The sequence below is a fragment of the Mustela erminea genome, chromosome 2 (assembly GCF_009829155.1).
Source record: "Mustela erminea isolate mMusErm1 chromosome 2, mMusErm1.Pri, whole genome shotgun sequence".
Taxonomy (NCBI): domain Eukaryota; kingdom Metazoa; phylum Chordata; class Mammalia; order Carnivora; family Mustelidae; genus Mustela; species Mustela erminea.
The window spans coordinates 110,623,489-110,642,789 of NC_045615.1; the positions used below are offsets into that span (position 1 = coordinate 110,623,489).

The window sequence follows — 19,301 nt, forward strand, 5'->3', positions numbered from 1 at the left end:
TTGTTAATGAAGACAAATGAACCACATAATTTCATGTAATGATTAAGTGCTATAAAGAAAATTAAATGGTGAAGTGGCTGGAAGTGTGGGGCTAATTTAGACTGACAGGAAGAGGAGTTTTGATCTGAAACCTGATGGGCAAAGGGGAGCCTTTGCTTTTTCTAGCTGCTACTGCCCTGCCTCCCCCACTCTAGCCCCACTGGCCTTTCTGTGGTTCCTAACTATGCCAGATGGGTTCTTTCTTCAAGGACCCCTCTGTCTAGAAAACTTCTCTGGTTACATTTTCATTCCAGTCATTCTAGCCCAGATCTCTTTGAGAGGACAGCTACCCATCTCAAACCCATCACTAGCCATTTGTTTACTGGGTTTCATTTTTCTTCTTATCATTTATCTCCACTACATATTGCTATATATATTTGTGTGTCTCTCCTCCACAAAAACAGTAAACACGACAACAGAGACTTGGGGGTGACTGTTATAACCCCAGATTAAATAGAGCCTAGGGCACGGAAGGCTCAATGTGCTGGATAACTGTAAAATATAATGGGAAAAAAAGCCTTAGCTTCTGAAAAGATAAATGACTGCTAAAAGGAAGTTACTGAAAGACCGCATATGTGGTTTTAACGCAACCATAAATATCCAAGGCGAACAGAGACTAGTGTTTCTGTTACCTGCCTCTTCGCACAGAGAACTTAGGGGTAACTTTGCCAGTTTGTTCCCGTTACATCCACAGTAGATCAGTCACTGGTGCACTGTAAGGGCTCAATTACTGTGGAATGAATGGGTGCCTCCCTCCTACCAATCACTAACCTGAGCCCAGAGAGAGAAAACCTTGGCCAAAATCACTCCAAATCTCAAGTACAAAGGCAGGACTTGGACGCAGGAGTAACCGAATCCGGGGAAAGGGCTGGTTCCACCGTAGCTACTGATTCTCCACTTCCCACAACTGCGTCGAATCCTGGTAGAGCCTTTAATTCTTAAATTAGGAAAAGAAAAAGCCTGGCCGCCTACCGGCAGAGGAAGAGAAAGCGAGGGTTATCAAACCTGCGGTTTCCCTGGAGCCCCAAGGACGCCTGCGGAGGCCCTCAATGTCACATGACTAGGGCCGTCACGTGCGCCGCGCCCGCCAGCCTGCGCAGCCGCACGGTGCCTCTTGCGCGCCATTCCAGAAATGGCGGCTCCACTGGGAGGTATGTTCTCCGGGCAGCCACCTGGACACCCCGGGGACTCCAGGGGCCAAGCTTCGCTTCTTCAGGCCGCGCCAGGCCCTCCGAGAACTTCTAACAGCACCTTGGTGGATGAGTTGGAGTCTTCTTTTGAGGTAAGATGAGACTGGGGCGTCTGTGTTCCCAGCCTGCCTTCTTTCCTGAAACAGAAGCTGCGCCTGGGCAGTTGTCTTCTTTCAGCGATGCCCACGTCAGGCTTGGGTATAGGGGAACAGGCTCAGAGAACGGAAGTCACTTGCTTTAGTTTCCACGTTGAGTGGTGACCGGCATTCTGCTCAGGTCTGCTGGCACAGATGTAAGCTTTATGTTTCTGGAAGCACGTGGGCTTGAAGTTTGCCCATCCCCAGCTTTGGGACCCGTCTAGGTTCCCCGTCTGTTGTACCTGTTCCATCCTTTTTTGAGCCCTGAGCGCTCTTCCCCGCACTCCTGCGTGTTTAATACTGGTTCATCTAGGATAGGTAACGTCACACTGCTACGTTCTGTGTTCTTTCCGTTTGGCTCATCCTCAGATGGCTCCAAACTAATGGACTCTTGGAGCTGAGATGGACTTCTGTGAAGGTTACTGTGTGAAATTTGGTACTCGAGGGGAAAGAAGGGAAGCTGGAGAGAGTGAGGGAGACAAGGATGACCCAGATTCTGAGTTCTACCCAAGAAGTTAACCCCTCTAGCAAGGGAAATGGGGAGTGGTAGACAAAGGAGAGGTAAAAATAGGTGCTTAAAAATAAAATGGCTTTCAGTGGTCTCTAGAGCGGAAGATGAGCCTTTATTGTGTGGAAATAAAATAACTTTTAATTGCAGCTGCCTTTCCACATTTTAAGTCCTAGTCGGGTGAGTTTTATACTGTGTATAATAGCAGAGTAGAGCGTGAATGTAGGTTGTTAATGAATGTGTTATTGGGGCTGCATGGGAAAAATGCTTTTACCTGGGACTGTACATTAAAAAACTTGGAAGTAACTGATTAAAAGACATCGAAATTCATCTGGGAGGAGGATGAGATGCCTTTGCAGTGGTGCCAAGCCATGAAGGAGAGGGTTTGGTAAGCTTTAGAGCAGCATTTAGCATTGAGATGAGGTGGCTGTCAGTCATGAGTGCTTGCTGAAAGATTGGCCTTGTAGAAGTCTTGGCCAGAGCAGACACCAGTGCTCTAATGCTTAAAACCCTTTAGTGGCTACCTGTCAATCTTGAGATAAAGTCAGAAGGTTTACTGTGGTATTCCTAGCTCAGCATATTCAACTCTCAGCTCCATTGCAGTTTCCTCTTACTCTGACCACAGAAGACTTTTTCTCCGTGTGCTGTTTATGTTCTCTCTGGGTTTCCAGGTCCCCTCCTCCAAATTGTGTATTACTTCCTCAGTGGATCTGCCCCTGGTGCCTTTTGTAGGATTTTTTTTTTTTTTTTTAAGATTTTATTCATTTACTTGACAGAGATCACAAGTAGGCAGAGAGGCAGGCAGAGAGAGAGGAGGAAGCAGGCTCCCTGCTGAGCAGAGAGCCCGATGTGGGGCTCCATCCCAGGACCCTGGGATCATGACCTGAGCCGAAAGCAGAGGCTTTAACCCACTGAGCCACCCAGGCGCCCCCCTTTTGTGGGATTTACCACTAAACCAGGCCCATAAAGTCAGAGGCCACCTATCTCTCTTTCCTCCATCAGTGCTAATACAGTGGTACTATATAGCAAGTGCTTGATGAATATTTGTCAAACAGTGAAGGAACCTGTTGTGTGTCAGTCCTGGTGTGGAATGGGACTGCGAGGAAGTGGGTGAGTGGCAGGAGTTGGGACCAGGTGGTGGTGGTAGCAAATACCAGCAGCCTCATTTGCAGGTCTCCCTCTGAGGGTCTGATAGACTCAGTGTACCAAGTTTCTTCATCAGCAGTAGTATATCTTGTCAGCTGATGTGCAAACCCGGACTCTATCAGCTCATTGAATGAATTCAAGAGAAGTTATTCCTTACTCTGAAGTAAGATTTTTGACATGTGAATGAAATATTTTTTCTTACATTTTTTTTGGGTCACACAGGCTTGCTTTGCTTCTCTTGTGAGTCAGGACTATGTCAATGGCACGGATCAGGAAGAAATTAGAACTGGTAAGAATTTACTCTCTGTAGACTATGTTCTTACCTTCAGCAAGCTTCCTAATTACTGAATATATACTCGATGTGTTTCAGTTCTGTTTGTATCCTGGGAGAACTTTTCCAGGGAATAAGCTTTATGCAGTCATTTCTGTATACTGCTGGTTCTTTGTTCAGTTCATTAATTGACATGTCACTCATAATGAACCACTTAAATTGAGCTTTTTTTTCCATTTTGGTATAGGTCAGAGATAACCAGCAATGCATACTGCTTTTTTCAAAAACCCAAGTTTTGATTATTTTTTGAAGGTATTACACAGAAAAGTCTCTTGTGCTTCCCTGACTTCAGCCAAGTTAGCCTCAGAGGCAACCAGTGTTTCTGACTTTTTTTGTACCATATTTTACATGTTACGTTTTAACTGGAAGTCATGATGCTAATTGCTGGATCTCTGGATTATCTCTCTTCAGAAGAACTTTTGTGTTGTACTGAGGTATCATTCAACTCATAAAAGCACAAATTATGTGCTACTTAATGTTGGTTAATACATGGGGGTTGGGAGTCAGTATCACTGCTGTGACCAGAATTAAAATTCCAGATTACATCTGTGGGAAGGTGCCATTTTGATATTTTGACTGTTCATTTATGAGGGAGATGCATGTATCTAGGGTTTTTCTTAATATTTTGACCTTTTTCTCATAAGGTGTTGATCAGTGTATCCAGAAATTTCTGGATATTGCAAGACAGACGGAATGTTTTTTCCTACAGAAAAGATTGCAGTTATCTGTCCAGAAACCAGAGCAAGTTATCAAAGAGGTATGAACTCACATTTCTCCTTAACTTTTAGGAAAAACACATGTTGTCAGGATTCTATCTGTGCTTCTGTGCTTTAAATGAGATATATATCCTTTTCCCGTGAGTTATTGTAGGGCTTTGTAGATTGAATACAAATGTTGCTAGTTGTCAGTGTTGATGACAAGCTGGGCAGGTAGTGGAGCCAAGGGGTCGTGGAGGAAAGATGGACTCAAACAGAGCAGTGTAATTTGCTGGCTTTCATGAAAGACTTTTCCTTCAGGAGAGGTTCTGCTTGAAAAAAGTGGAGAAACCATTAATGTAGATGACAAGCTCATTTTGGACAGAAACTGGCGTGTGTGTATCCCCAGCTGCCTTAGACGCAGGAAGGGCTCAAGTTTCTTCAAGGAATCAAAAATTAAATGTTTCGTCCAGCTTCCTTGAGACTCAGGATTTCATTTATCTCAGTTGGTTAATCGGGGGCATTTGGAAATGTGTTGAGGTTGCCATGATGACTGGGAGGCTTTATTGGCATTCAGTGTGTTGGGCCAAAGCCTGCCAAATGAATTGTGGAAGGGAGAATCATCATCTTGCCCAAGAGACCTGTGATGCCCCTAATGAGAAACACTAAATTGAAAGGCTTGTTTTGGGGACTTTTGAAGTAAGTCCTCCCAGTTAATTAAAAACATTCTTTTTATTCACTGATACCAGCTATTGAGAACATGAAGGGTAAAATGATATTTTTAGTTTATCTTGCCAGATCATTTCCTGATTTGAACACTTGACTAGGAACATAGGTGTGTTTGAGGTCAGGCCTTAATAAAGAATTGTAATGTTGGTATTCATTTAAAAAACTCTTGAATATGAGATTTTAACACTTTATCCTGAACTGATAGAACAGTGGTTTTGGACTCTTTTTTAAACAGTAGTTCTCATATGTTTCAGGTTCTCAGTGTAAAAGATCTCAGCAGTAGCCTTTGAATGGAGGTATTGGGTGCCTGGGGACTGGGATGGGAAAGAGACTACCCTTTGGTACTTTAGAATATTGGAACATCTGTATTACTTACTAAATTAAAATGAAAAATAAAAACTCCCAGTGTTAGGCAGGTATCTTCCATTGGAGGAGCTGCTGCAGGTTGTTTATAGATAGTGGAGCCAGGCAGGATAATAGGTGTACAATGGTTTAATTGATTCTCCTGATTTGAATTACTTCTTAGAGCTCTTACTAGATCAGGAACTGTTTTCACTTTTCATGAGCTTACTCTTACTTCGTTGTCTTCGTTTGTAGGATGTCTCGGAACTAAGGAATGAGTTACAACGGAAAGATGCTCTGGTCCAGAAGCACTTGACAAAACTGAGGCATTGGCAGCAGGTGCTGGAAGACATCAACGTGCAGCACAAAAAGCCAGCTGAGATCCCTCAGGGCTCCTTGGCCTACCTCGAGCAGGCATCAGCTAATATCCCTGCACCAATGAAGCAAACCTGAGTCAGAGCTGGTCTGAAGGTGATCTGGTGTGTGAGTCAGCCTAAACACAGTCTTGACAGACATCACTTCTTGTGGACATGACATTTTGGAAGAACTCTTTGCCAAAGAATAAGATGATTTTTGTTGATGATCTCACCTAAAATTTTCCCCTTATTTTTTTAAGCGTTATTTTTTGAGTACTTTATAAAATGCCTATACAGTTTTGGTAAATCAAGTAAATTTTCCCATCTGTAGCAAAGTTTAGACTGTTAGTGTGATGCCACTTACAGATTTCCTTTTCATGTTTCTTTTTTCTGTTTGTACTTACTGTTTTTGTATGACTTAGTCTCTTCGTGTTTCCAGTTTTAGATTAGCTTGTATGATCTGATCTAAGAATCAGAAGGTGAGGATTTTGTTTGTAGGCCTTTCATGACAATTATCCCTCAGTAGTTGTGCAGAAAAATAGGTATATTTGCATGTTTCAAGACTTTAAATTACCTCAAGAAGAAGAATCTAATACAGTGATATTTGTAATGTATCTGGAGCTCTTAGAATGAGGATATTTTGTAAATAGGTTGAAAAGGTTATAATATCGTAAGTTAGAATAGTAATAATATGGTACAATCCTTACGTTGATGTTGACTTTTATTTGGACTAACCTTTATATTTTGTGTGGTGTTTTTCCAGTTTTTGGAGTGGGGGTGTGTAGTAGGAGCAGTAATAAGCTAGTTTTGTTATGTTCTCCAGTGATGAATCACTGTAAGTAAGGGGGCAGACTTTGTTTTCAGTGTGATGCTTGAGGCATATATGCAGTATGAAATATTAAAGCTTGCTATGATCATCTCTTTTCATTTTGAATTTGCTTGTGTCTTTCTTGTTTCTGGTTTTTTTTGTAGCTGAATTTTCCACTAAGGATGGTTCTTGCTAATGAGTGACATTGATACCAAGGGACTGAGGCCTCTGGGTGGGGAGTGGGCTGCAGGATGACTCTCAGCAAACTCCCCATCCTCAAAAATCATGGGAGCCTCAGCATTTGGGAAGACATTTTACCCTCTTGTTGGTTACAGAGGCCAATGAGATTCACTATTGAGCTGCCTTTGGGAAGTACAGAAGGGCATTGAGAGTAGTGCTCCCTAGGTGAGATTTTTCCTTTCTCTGTGTTTACAGTCGCTTATTAGATGACACCTCCTAACTGAAAACAAATGCTCTATTGTTTTCTAAACAGGCAGTACTTCTACACCCTGTATCCTGACTTGTTTTGATTCCTTCAGCCTTGAAGGCTCCTCCCTCAATAAGGTTGATATCCATCCATTTATGGTTGTTTGGCCTGGATGCCACCTGGTCCCTGAAGCCTCTGCATGCCCTCGCTGCTGCACCCCACCCAGGGACATGGGACTTCCTCTTTCTCTGTCCACCTTGCTTGATTGTCCCTGAGGGTTAGAGATTTATATCCGTTTCTGAGCCCCTCATGAGAAGTAGGCATTGTTCCTCTCAGAATATATACTGGCCATTTATTATTTATCTTTTATGCATGATACTTATTACTCCTTCTTGTCTGTGCAGCTGGGGCCAACCCCTCAGTGTAGATGAAACAAAGCTCTTAAAAGTTGTTTTTACTTTTGTTCTACGACCTCAGGGTTGTTAATCTGGCCAACCTCGTCCTTGCGGAATTCAGATGGATCCTGGAGAATGAGTATAAAGACCAAGTAACCTCAAGTGCAACCACTGTGTTGGCTGTTACATTGATGCTAGAGCAGGTGATAAGGGCTCAGGTACATGATAGCAGCCATTGCTTGGGTGAGTTCATTCTTTTCCACCCTAATTAAGAAACGCTTTACAGCAATCTTCCTTTACAGTTTCGCCCTAGCAGTGTTAGCCCTTCCTCCTGTCATAATAGGGCCTACCAAGATTTATCACCAAATCTTGATTACCACCAAATCTTGGTGATTCTCCCCCCTGACTCAATCCTGAATCAGTTCATTTCTCTTCATCTCCACTGTTCTCCCCAAGCTATCACTGTCAGCTCTGGACCACTCACTCTTGAGAGACTGATGGAATCAGATTATGTACACAAAAACTGGAAGAACGTTTTCTCTCTCAGTTTGAGTTTCTTTGTCAGTGTTTTCTATGGTATGGAGAGGTAGGATTTTAGTCACTGCTGGTGAAGGTGTAAACTTGATAGGAACTTTCTAGATGATAATCTTGATACGTCACAGAAAGCTTAAGCATGTATCCTTTGATGCTTTACTTCACTCAAGGAATTTGTCCTAAAGAAATAAATGGTAGGGGATGCCTGGGTAGCTCAGTTGGTTGGGCAGCTGCCTTCGGCTCAGGTCATGATCCCAGTGTCCTGGGATCGAGTCCCACATCTGGCTCCTTGCTCGGCAGGGAGCCTGCTTCTCCCTCTGTCTCTGCCTGCCATTCTGTCTGCCTGTGCTCGCTCGCTCTCCCTCTTTCTCTCTGACAAACAAATAAAATCTTTAAAAAAAAAAAAAAAATCTTTAAAAAGAAAAAAGAAAGAAAGGGTAGAAGCATGCACAGATTTATTTAACAAAGATGTAATCATTGCAGGATAGAACCTAGAAATTTAACCATCTTTCACTCAGCTGCACCAAGAAAGAAATCAGACAGATGTAGAGTCTCAATAAAACTCTGTCCCTGCAGCTTGTATCCTGCTGAATTAATTAAAGGAGACAGTTGTACAAGGTGCAGCCTGCTTTGCTAGTCATCAGGAGTTGCAGTGTTGGAAAAATATTTCAATAAACAGAGCTATCCATACATAGTTTTTAAAACACAAAATGGAAGCATGATCCTACAATGCTCACCTTAAGCGGGAAACAAGATAACTAAGAAAATGTGATAGTGGGACCCCTGGGTGGCTCATTTGGTTAAGCATCTGACTTCAGCTCAGGTCATGAACTCGGTCCTGGGATTGAACCCCAATTTGGGCTCCTTATTCTGTGGAGATGCTGCTTCTCCCTCTCCCTCTGTGCTGCCCCCCAACCTGTGGTCTCTCAAACTCTCTCCCTCTCTCTAAAATAAATAAAATCATTAAAGAAAAAGAGACACTGAAAATAACATGGTATATTACATGTCTGGGACAAGTATTGTCATTTAAGAAATTATAGGGCCACATGTTTTGATTAGTGATTTTACCTTTATTAAATTGTGATTTGTAATTGGATTTCTCTCAGAATGATGTATGGAAGCAGCTACTTTTTATTTGAAGATGATCTAATTGAGGTTAATGTGAACATTCTATTTCTATGATCCATCTTCATCTAATTTCACCTTTCTTTGGGAAAACAATACAAGTCACAGCCATTTTTATTGCCCAGTTGTTTGAAGTTTTATTCAAAGAGCAAAGGTTTGACAGTGCATAGAATAAACAACTGTTTATGGCCACCTGTGGCCAGCACCAAAGGACTGAGAACATATTTTGCCCAAATGTATTGAGTCTTGTCATATCGCTGTCAGAAGGTCAGACAATTCAGCGTGGACTTTCACAGTCAGCACTGTGAATGGCCAGTCCTGAGTCCCTTTAATGTACTGAGCATCCATGCAATGGAGAAACAATGCACCGTGAGGCAAAGGGCCCAAGCCCAAAGACCACAAGTTCAGTAGATCTTTGACTTCATAGAATACTCTAGAAACCTTGACAAGTGACCAAATTGAAACTATAGTCATTGAAACTGAGATGTGTGACGGGGCAAGGCTCAGTTATTTACAGAAAAATTCTGGCAGTGGTTAATTCTAATTCATGATTGGTATCATTCACCATAATATTTTGCTTAATTCTTGTAAAGCCCCTTTTGAGGTAGGTGTTATTCCCTCTGTATTCTACATGTAGGCTTCATGTCCTGGAGCTATAAAGTCAAAGCATTCAATCCAGGTATGCCAAGGTCGGCTATAGTCCACTCCTAGTTTTGCCTCATTTTGTTTTTAATTGGCTTTCATGAGTATCTTGAACTTTTATCCTTCTTCCTACTGAGGTTGAATGTGCATTTTGGAATTGTGTCATTTACATAGAAATACTTTTTAAGTGGAGATAACTAGCATTCTAAGGAAAGATGAAACCACTTTTAGAGTAGACCATGGAAATCACAAAGCCTGATATTCCATAAAGTGGAATGAAACCTTCTGGGTACTAGAAATACAATGTGAATGTTATCAGCAACATTAATATTTTTCTAGGGTGCCTTTTGATAACACATATTGGGGCGGGGAGGTTACCTTAATGGCAAGAATTTTTTTTAAGCACTGGTGTCACAATGAAATAGTATGAAATGTTAAGGCCAAAATTTGTTTTGGCTAATATATATAAACCATATCACAAGCAAGTTATTTGATTGGTTGGTTGTTTAGTTCATTCCTTCAATCAGATGCTTTAAAAGAAATGTTTTTCAAATGTCCTCTTTCTGATGGATCCCAAGAACCAGTTCAGAAAGAAAAATACTTGGTAAACCATTCCTGGTGGGCAGAGCTCTGTTTCTGCTGGACTTCTTTGGGTTGGGCTGTTTCACCATCTTGTGTCCTAGAAACACGCCAACAAACAAAAAGTTGCTTAGATGGTTTTGAAAATTACTCAGCAAACACCTTAATACCCCGCTATCTTTCAGGGAAAGAAAGCTGCTTCGTTACTCTTGGAAAGACAGTACAGTGTAACTGGCCAACATTCATAGCTGGAAGCAAGTTGTGAAAGGTGGGGGTGGGGAGGGAACATCCAATTCCCATTTTGAAAACACGGTCTCCAGTTTACTTTAGACTAGGGAGGCATATCGTGCAGCCTTATTTATTTCAGGCACAAATAAACTATAAACCTCATAAAAAAGGTTATGAGATAGTTAATCATCACAGCCTTACAATGTCTGGCTTCTCTAAGAGCTATCTAATGTGTCCTAGCATCTCAATAAGACAGTGGAATTAGCCTAATTAATTGAAGAGACAGTAAGCCAGGAAGTATGATGTATACCTGCCGGAATGGTCTCTGTCTGCATCTGTGAAGCTTTACAGACAGGTGTGTGCTACTGAGATGAAACCAGAGTCAGGAGCTGGCTCTAGCAGTTTGAGAGGCCTGTGCTCAGGGGTCCAGGCCTCAGTTACCCCAGCTGTGAAACAAAAGGGCTGGATTCATTTGGTGACTGCCAGAGGCTCTGTCCAGCTCAATACTCCTAAAGGGCTGTGCCTCCCCCTTTGTCTAAGTAGCCACAGGGTTGCGGGCCTTTGGAAAAGGAACTTTTTAGAAGGAACCCTTTCTGAAATGCAAAATTCAAAGCCCAGAATGTAAAATTTTGCCTCTGAATGGAAGACTGGACAGGAGGGTGAACCAATAAAGGGACAACTCACATTCCCAAAAGAAACATGTTGCAAGGGTTTCTGGGAAAGTGAGATGGTATATGAAAACATCATGAATAAGCTCCCAAACCCATAGATAAGAGCTCTTACAACTTCAAGATGATACAGTAAATCTTGAGACATAACCTTAATAATAACAGTGGAAATACACCTTCTGTACCAGGTCTTGTGCTAAGCATGTCCCACAGATTCATTCCTTTAGTCCCACATCAGTTTGATGAGGGAGATGCTATACTATCTTCATTTTAGAGGTAAGGAAATGGAGATCCAGAGAGGTCAAGTAATCTGCCCAAGGCAACCTAGGTAAGAACAAGAAGGATCAGAATTTGAATCCAGACCCCAGGGCCAGATGATGAGAGTCCTTCTTCTGTGTTAGCCACAGTGACACGGCCAGCCGAGTGTCCCTTATCCAATCTATGGAAAAAGGCTTTCTGGAGTTTGGTACCAAGATAGTACCTCTTCTAAAGAATGACATACTTCTTTCCTCTTACACAACCCTTTGGCTTGATTGTAATTTTTCTAAGACCGGGTTTGTTTTACCATTCTTTATATTTGCCCAAATGCCGGATATTTAAGAGGTGCCAGAAAGGAATCCAAATTCCCCTCCTATTAATGGAAACTGGAAATCACAGCTTCCCCTCCCGCCGCAGCCCTTACCTTGTGGCAGTTTTCGCATCTAGAGACTGGGGAGGTTTGTAAGGCTGACCAGAGCCAGGGCTTGGGTCCAAGCTGGGTGATTTAGTTATTGGAGGAGCGTTGATCCTGGAGCTCAGATCACCACTCAGAAAGTTCTTTGCGTAGGAGGCGAGGTTTGGCACACTGACCACTCGGCTGGGCACTTCCTCCATCTTCTTTTTCTGTTTGTATTAGAAGGAAGGCTTTTTAGTGCTACCCCAAAGAGGCATTAGTGTAAAAGCAAAAAGGCCCACCCAGCCAAAACTATATGGGAGAGGGGGCGATAATTTTATTTGTATACTTACGTGTTTGTTTGTTTGTTGTTTTTTAAGATTTCATTTACTTGAGAGAGAGAGTGTGCATGAGAGAGCACAAGCAGGGTGAAGGACAGAGGGAGAAGCAGACTCCCTGCTGAGCAGGGAGCCGGACACCGGGCTCAATTCCAGGACCCTGGGATCATGACCTGAGCCAAAGGCAGATACTCCACTGACTAAGCCACCCAGGCACCCCTTACATGTTATTTTTTAAAGCATTTTTTCCTCCAGTCTACTTTATGTTTTAAGAAACACATAGGTTTACAATATCTTATCAGAAACTTCTAGGGATAGATGTGTTATAATTAAAAAAAAAAAAAAAGTTTTAGGCTTTACAAGGCCATCTAAAACCCCCAGCAGGGGCTGGGCCCATTGTCCTCAAATGTGTTAATATTTCTGGAGTGAAACTTAGATCTTTTTGCACTGAGGGGCATATATAAAAATTATAAATGAGCTCACATCAGGTTTATTGTCCTTTGAACTATTAAAAAATATTTTTTAGCACTTTTAAGATTTCTTGATAGCAGATGAGAGACTTGGATGTGAATATTTTCATTATAACAACTTGCAAAAACATACAGGGATTAAAAAATTAAGTAGAAGATGCCTAAAAAAAAAAAAGAAGTAGAAGATGCCTGCTCTTTTTTCTTTTTAAGATTTTTATTTATTTGACAGAGAGAGAAATCACAAATAGGCAGAGAGGCAGGCAGAGAGAGAGGAGGAAGCAGGCTCCCTGCTAAGCAGAGAGCCCAATGTGGGACTTGATCCCAGGACCCTGAGATCATGACCTGAGCCAAAAGCAGAGGCTTTAACCCACTGAGCCACCCAGGCGCCCTGGAGATGCCTGCTCTTTACTCTCCTCCCTATCACCCAGATATAACCGTTATTAACAGTGACATGTTTATTTATAAGAAGTTTGGAGAATACAAAAAACCCATACAAAATTAAAAAATTATAAGTACACATAATCCACCTAGCCAGATACAAATACTGTTTGCTACTAATTTGGACTGTTTCCTGTGAGTCTTACTTTTAGTGGCTATCCCTCTGAATGTATGCCAGCCCCCTGACAAATAAGCTACAGTTACCTTTAGGAAAACAAAGCCAGCAGAATTGTGTGATGCTTGAAACCAGGAAACCAATTTACCTTCATGGAAGGGGTCAAATATCCTGGGTGAGGATTGAAAGAGAAGGACCGATTCCGATGGGACATGGCACTGGGGAAGGCTGCATAGTGAAATCTTCTCTCCTCCTGGAAAAACAATACAACTGAGTCTACATGAGTACATGAGCCTAACTATACAGCACTGGATTTGACCTGAAGGAAAAAGGCTGTGTGAGGGCAGATCACAGCACAAGGAGAAGAAAGCCCACAGGAGGGAAGGGGAGGTCAGCAGGGGTCACCGGGAATCAAGCTGCTGTCCAGGGAAGCTTTGAGAAAGCAACTTTACTCCTGTGGCCTTTGAGTCCCTAGCTTCTCTTGTATAGGAAAGAGCAATATTTGAAAACACTATACATATATATGTATATATATATGTCCAGGTACTCTTAGCATCTGCAGAAAGTTAATAAAAAAGAAAACTCCAGCTACAAACACCATATGGCTATTGTTTATGTGTATCATTATCCACTTTTTTCTTTCCTGCTGTATTATTTTTAGAGATTTTATTTATTTATTTGACAGACAGAGATCACAAGTAGGCAGAGAGGCAGGCAGAGAGAGAGGAAGGGAAAAGGGAAGCAGGCTCCCTGCCAAGCAGAGAGCCGGATGTGGGGCTCAATCCCGGGATCCTGGGATCATGACCTGAGCCAAAGGCAGAGGCTTTAACCTGCTGAGCCACCCAGGCGCCCCATGCTGTATTATTTTTAAAGCAAATTCCAGTCATTGTATAATTTCATCTGTAAAAACATTAATACATATCTCTAAGAGATAAGGATTCTTAAAAAAAAAAAAAAAAAACCAAAACCAAAAACTTAACCACAATACTTCTGTCATATTTAGCAAACAAGCTATTCCTTAATATCTAATTTTCAGTTAGTGGTGAAATTTTCCTGATGGTCTCATCAGTGTACTAATATGATGGGAATGGTCCGGGATGGGAGTGGGAGTGAGAATTGAGAGACATGGCTGTACGTGTGGGAGGACCTGAGGCCACCATAAGATGTAGGTATTACTTGCAGAAGACGGGAGGCCATGGGAAGTGCTGAATAGAGACGTGCTATCACATGATATACTTTCGAAGATTGCTCTGGTTCATGTGGGGGAGGTTCGAGTGGGAGACCAGTAGTTCTCCACTGTGTGTGAGAGGGGCTTGGACTAAAGTGGTAGAGGCAGAGATGGGATGGGGGGAGGTGGCTGGACTGATGTCCCCCATAGTGGGCTACACTGACAGGAGTGAGTTAAGACCCACAGTCTCCAGAGCTGAATGTAAGCCAGAGGAAGCACTCCTAAGCAGTTCAGCTGTGGTGATACAGCTCTCAACCAGACCAGAGAGCAGGGAGAGGTGGGTTAGTGCCCAAAGGAATGGATGAAGCTATCGGGAGATAGGGATATGAGGTGTGTGGGTTGTGACAGGGCAGGAGAGGATGGAGGAAGGGGCATTCCAAAGAAACAGCCTTAGGCTTTGGAGGCTGTTGGATACAGAACCAGAGGGAGAAAACTAAGAGTCCAGGAGGTGGCTTGCTAATTGCAAAACAGGTAGTCATTTTTGCAAAAGGAAGATCAATAAACAATAATTGGCTTGATTTGCTAAAATTCAGAAGGCAAGCCATTCTGGATTTTTCCAATTCTGTAGGTTAAAGAAAAAACAAAACAAAACAAAACAAAAACGTCAGGTAGATGTTGTGGGACTGAGTGCTTTTTCTGCATCTATTTTCCTGTGGTTTTTTTTTTCAGGCGTATGTTTTTTGTTCGTTTTGTTTTGTTTTTTAGATCATAGACAAAAGGAATCAAGGGTCTTCTGGAGGGGATTTTAGGGTTATCAGGATTAAAATCGAAGGGCCCCGAGCAAAGTGAATGGCTCTCCCGAAGAACTCTGCAGAGCCCCTGGTTGCCCCGACAGCCTCACCATGAGCTGCTTGATGATCTCCTCTCTCTCCTTCAGGCGGGTCTGCAGACGGCCTATGAGCTGAACGTCCTCTGGCCTGGACGCCCCCTTCCCTGTCTTCTCTCCGGAATCTTTTAGTCTGTTTGGAGCAGGCATGCAGTTAGTCTCCTTACTGTCATTACCCAACAACAAACAGGTGGACGTGGTGGGGACGTTGCTGTGAGCTTAACCTGGCAGGCTAATCTCTCTATTCATGAAAGGGGAAACTGACGCCCTGGGAGCTTGCCCAGGGCCACCCACTGAATTGACTGCAGAGCTCCGGGGGGAGAACAGGACCCCAACTCCCAGTCTGACCTTCCCCGGAGACTGCGGGGCCAAGGACCCAAAGGCCTGTGTGTGATACACACGCTGCTCTCGGTGAAGCTTCAAGAACCAGGGATGTCACTGGACAAAGGCCTCAGCAAAATAATGCCCCCCAATCCCCCGCCAAATGCCCACCCCCTCCACCGCCGCTGCAGCAGTTGGGCTAATGCCGACGTGGCTCTGGCGCCATCTGCTGGCCGATACGGAACGCGGCATGCGCCCGTTCTCTGGCGGAGCGGCGGGGCCGCTGTAACAGAGCTAGCTACTAGCACTTTGGACACGAACCTGGAGAGAAATAACTCTCTGCATGGTGGGGGGGGGGAGGGTTATGGCTGTTTGGACCTATGGACTGTAGCTGATAAGAGGCCAGGACTTTAGGGCGAGATGACTTGGGATCTAATTCTTATTCTGACTTTTTCTAGCTAGGTGACTGTCCGTAGCCTTTCCCTGTGACCTTTGGTTCTCTCTTCTTTAAGATGGGCACGAAACAGGGTGGTTGTGAAGATTTTGTGAGATATTGGAAGGCTGGCATGTGGTAAGTGCCCACTAGGTGGTAGCTCATAAAACCTTCCACTCTGGATTTCTCATGATTTGCTTTGTATTGGAGACAGTGGAGAACATTTTTTAAAGAGCATGAACTAAGGGTCAGACCGGTGACATTTAGATTCACTCAGTGCTGCTTGACCTTAGACAAGTGGCTTCACCTGTCACCTTCCAACTAGTCTTTCTGCTGCTAATCCTGACTACCCCCCTCTCTTCTCCCAGCAGCCAGTATGACCCATTAAAAGATAAATCAGACCATGTCACCCCTGCTCAAAGTCTTGCAATGGCTTCCCAGTGAATCCTGAACACATCCAAACTCCTTCCTGTTTAGTGCAGGGTCTCCTTCATCCCTCCCAGCTACCCCACCAACCTCAATTCCTACCACTCACCCTCTCACTTATTCCTGGCTGCTCAGGCACATGAAGCAGGACCCAGGAACATTGCACTTGCTGTTGTCTCTGCTGGGAATGCTCTTCCTCTAAATAGCTCTCTCGGTCCCCCCACCTGCTTGTGCTTAAGTCTCACCTCCTTAGACAGGCCTTCCTGGCCTACCGCTGCCACTCCCTGGACACAGATCCTGTTTTTCTTCCAGAACTTTCTCTGAGTCAAATGTTTATTTGCTTCTTGTCTAAATCCCCATCTAGAATTTGTGAGCTCTGAAAGAGCATAGTCTTTGCTCAGTTCCCAGCCTAAAATAGGGCAGGGCACACAGTAGGCTCTTAATAAACATCCGTTGAATAAATCAATGAATGCATCCAAACATGCACAAGGCCCCTTGGTTCCTTTATCTGTTATCTGTCTGGGGGAGTAACAGTTTCCATCGTGAAGGACTGCTGTAAAGATTCAATGAGATGAGGCATGTGAGAAGGGGCAAATGTTATAAAAAAATAGCCTTGATCCTTCTGATTTCTTCCCAGTGTGAGGGTCAAACCAAGTCCACAAGGCAGTGCTCATTCCTCACAAAGTCCCAGTGCTCTGCACACAGAGAATGCAGGCTCCCACAGTGAGGGGGACCAGCTCTCCGCATGTACCCAGGACTGAGGGGCTTCCTGGAACTCGGGAACTTGTAGTTTCAAAACTGGGAGAGTCCCAGGCACACTGGGATGAGCTGGTCACCCTAATAGAATGTACATCAACTACCCCCTCGCAACCTCGGGCCCCAGACCTCACTTACTCAGTTTCCAGGGCAGCCAGCCGGGCCTGGAGCCGGGCTTGAGCGCTGCTAAAATCTGCCACCATGGCCTGCATCTCCTTCCGGTGTTCCTGGCGTAGCTTCTCCACCTCCCGGGCCCGCTGGGCTTGCTGATCCTCCTCTAGCAGCCTGCAGGTGGGTGGGAGCTCAGCTAGGCTGGCCCGTGCTCTGGGCACTGAACCTCATGGGCACTGGGGATTCTCCACCCTCCACGGGGTGGCTGGGTTGGGGAGACAGTCTGGGGGAGTGGTTATATGAATGTGAGGTCAGGACACTGGGAAGAAGACCTGTGCGCTCTGAGTTGTGGGGTCCATGCGAACCCTGCCTGTGGGACCCCTTCTCAGCACCTCCTACCCCAGCATTCCATCTGTAGTTATAAACTTTCCAACAACGGGGTGAAAGAGCTGTGAATTCAGAACTGATAGAAGCTATCCAGCTTGGAATAGGCAATAACAGTAACACCACGGTTTACCAAGGGCTTCCTCCAGGCCAGAGCCGGTGCAAAATCCTGCTTATGTTTCACTGCATTCCACGGTAGCCCTGAAAGCTGGTGGTCTTACCCCCACTTGCAGACGATGGCACCGTCTAGGGGAAGTTAGCTGACTCTCAGGAGCTTACACAGCTAGTTAAAGAGCGCCCAGCACCGTTTGAACTATTCCATCGCCCTGTCTCCCTAAGGCTGGTTTTGAAGATGCTTTTGGTATGGTCAGGTCTGATTCCATAAATTCCTTGTTTGTAGGGAAGTAGGATTCCCTTTTCTATTCCAGGGCAAATCTTCTGCAGTGTTGAACCGAAAGCACTAGTACTTTTCATGGGTCCGGAGTAACATCAGTGACGTGCTCGCATTAGGGAGTCTCTCCTTTGCGGAGATGGTGAGACGGGAAGCCTTAGATCTCAGAGGTTCGCCAAGGAGCAGCGGTAGGAGCTAGGGCGGGCGGGGAGCTCCCCGGCCTGGAGACCCACCTGCGCTGGTCGCGGAGCTGCAGCGCCTCCTGCTGATGCTGCTCCACCTCGGCCCGCAGCCGCTGCACGGCGTCCTTGAGCTGCGAGTTCTCCTCCCAGAGGGCGCACGCCTCGCTCGGACCAGGCTCGGCGGCGCCCTGCGGAGAGCGGGCCTGGCCCAGGCCGCCCCCGTCCTGGGGAGAAAGGACCCGGGAGAGGTGTTTTCAGGGGGCGCCAAGGCGGACGAGACGCAGAGGGCCCCAGACGAGCCGCGCAAAGCCGGAACCAGGGCTCCGCCCAGCCTCCTGCTCGGGATTCGGGAGCTCGCAGCCAGGCTCCAGCTTTTCCCGCTTTGAGAGCTGGCCACATCCGGCCCTCACGAAGCTTAATAAGGCCGGTCAGCCAAGAACGTGGCTTAAATCACCAGCCAACCACTCCGCCCGTTTTTCAGACCTCCTTGCCTTCTCTCTGCCCAGAGAGCCCTCCCTACCGAAACACCACTGCTTCGGGGAAGAAGCGACCAGTTTTCTCCTCTCCTGTCCTTTCTACTCTCTGCCATCACTGAATCCGAATCCTGCCTGTGGAGAGATCACAGGGCAGCGCGCTGTGGTTTCCTCAGCTAGCCCGGGAGCGGTCCCGAGAAGGCACCATCTCCCTTCCAGTTTTCTAGTCCTCTGGCGCCTGCTCCGTGGCTGGCATCCAGTAGGTGCCAAATAAATGCTTGCTAAATGGCGCCTGAATGCCTGTGGTTCAGATAGAAATTCGAAGATCTATGTCCAAATTCAATGGCATCAGAGTTAACTCCTGCTTAGTGAATGCTAGGGTTTTCAAGGCCGCTCAAACGTGCCTGAAGGCTTCTGCATTTGCTCATTTCGCAGGAGGACGGAGCAGCTTGGCACAGGGAGCATCTGTGGGCCACGCCTTACACCTCCTGCTTCCTGCCTTGCGGCTTGCGTGTGCATGACACTCATGGGCTCCTGGGCACCAGGCACTCAGATACGTAAAGCCTGGAGGAGCTTGGTTAAGGTCCTGTGGGACCACCCTTGACTAATGCGAGAGCCTGATGAATAAATGCATCCCTGTCTGTCCCTAGTTCAGACAGAGAGGTTAATTATTTCACAGAGCTCCTCAGAAGATGCCAGCAGGTGGGATACCACTTACCTGCAGTGGGGGCCAACTTAAGGATGCATCCTTGTATGGGGTACCCGTCCCTTCCCTCTTTCGGTTCTGCTGCCTGGGGCTGTTCCTCCTTGCTAATACGCCCATATTTCTTCTCTGTGTGAGTTTTCCTCTGGGGCCTTGCTGTTCCTCCCAGAGGGTT

General features: G+C 45.1%; 2 protein-coding genes across 3 annotated transcripts in view; one reads left to right on the forward strand and one right to left on the reverse strand.

The window, feature by feature from the left end:
- Positions 1–1,127: 1,127 nt before the first annotated feature.
- On the forward strand, positions 1,128–6,407 carry MED28 (mediator complex subunit 28). The gene is made up of 4 exons (XM_032333939.1): positions 1,128–1,321; positions 3,243–3,309; positions 3,996–4,108; positions 5,373–6,407. The coding sequence occupies exons 1-4, from the start codon at positions 1,172–1,174 to the stop codon at positions 5,568–5,570; spliced, it is 528 nt and encodes a 175-aa protein (XP_032189830.1). The 5' UTR covers positions 1,128–1,171; the 3' UTR covers positions 5,571–6,407.
- Positions 6,408–9,125: 2,718 nt separating this feature from the next.
- Positions 9,126–19,301, reverse strand: part of FAM184B (family with sequence similarity 184 member B) — a 165,437-nt gene continuing 155,261 nt past the window's right edge. For both annotated transcript variants that reach the window (XM_032333958.1, XM_032333960.1), the window contains exons 13-18: positions 18,002–18,174; positions 17,021–17,167; positions 14,962–15,079; positions 13,041–13,145; positions 11,562–11,761; positions 9,126–10,083 (exon numbers count right to left, since the gene is read on the reverse strand). In XM_032333958.1, the coding sequence (XP_032189849.1) occupies positions 9,990–10,083; positions 11,562–11,761; positions 13,041–13,145; positions 14,962–15,079; positions 17,021–17,167; positions 18,002–18,174 (837 nt within the window). In that variant the 3' untranslated portion in view covers positions 9,126–9,989. The remainder of the gene's footprint in view (positions 10,084–11,561; positions 11,762–13,040; positions 13,146–14,961; positions 15,080–17,020; positions 17,168–18,001; positions 18,175–19,301) is intronic.

Excerpts from the sequence above, each read along its gene's own strand:
- MED28 (XM_032333939.1), top strand. The coding sequence starts at position 1,172 with ATGGCGGCTCCACTGGGAGGTATGTTCTCCGGGCAGCCACCTGGACAC. Across the intron at positions 1,322-3,242 it reads AGTTGGAGTCTTCTTTTGAG|GCTTGCTTTGCTTCTCTTGT; the intron begins GTAAGATGAGAC and ends TGGGTCACACAG. Across the intron at positions 4,109-5,372 it reads CAGAGCAAGTTATCAAAGAG|GATGTCTCGGAACTAAGGAA; the intron begins GTATGAACTCAC and ends CTTCGTTTGTAG.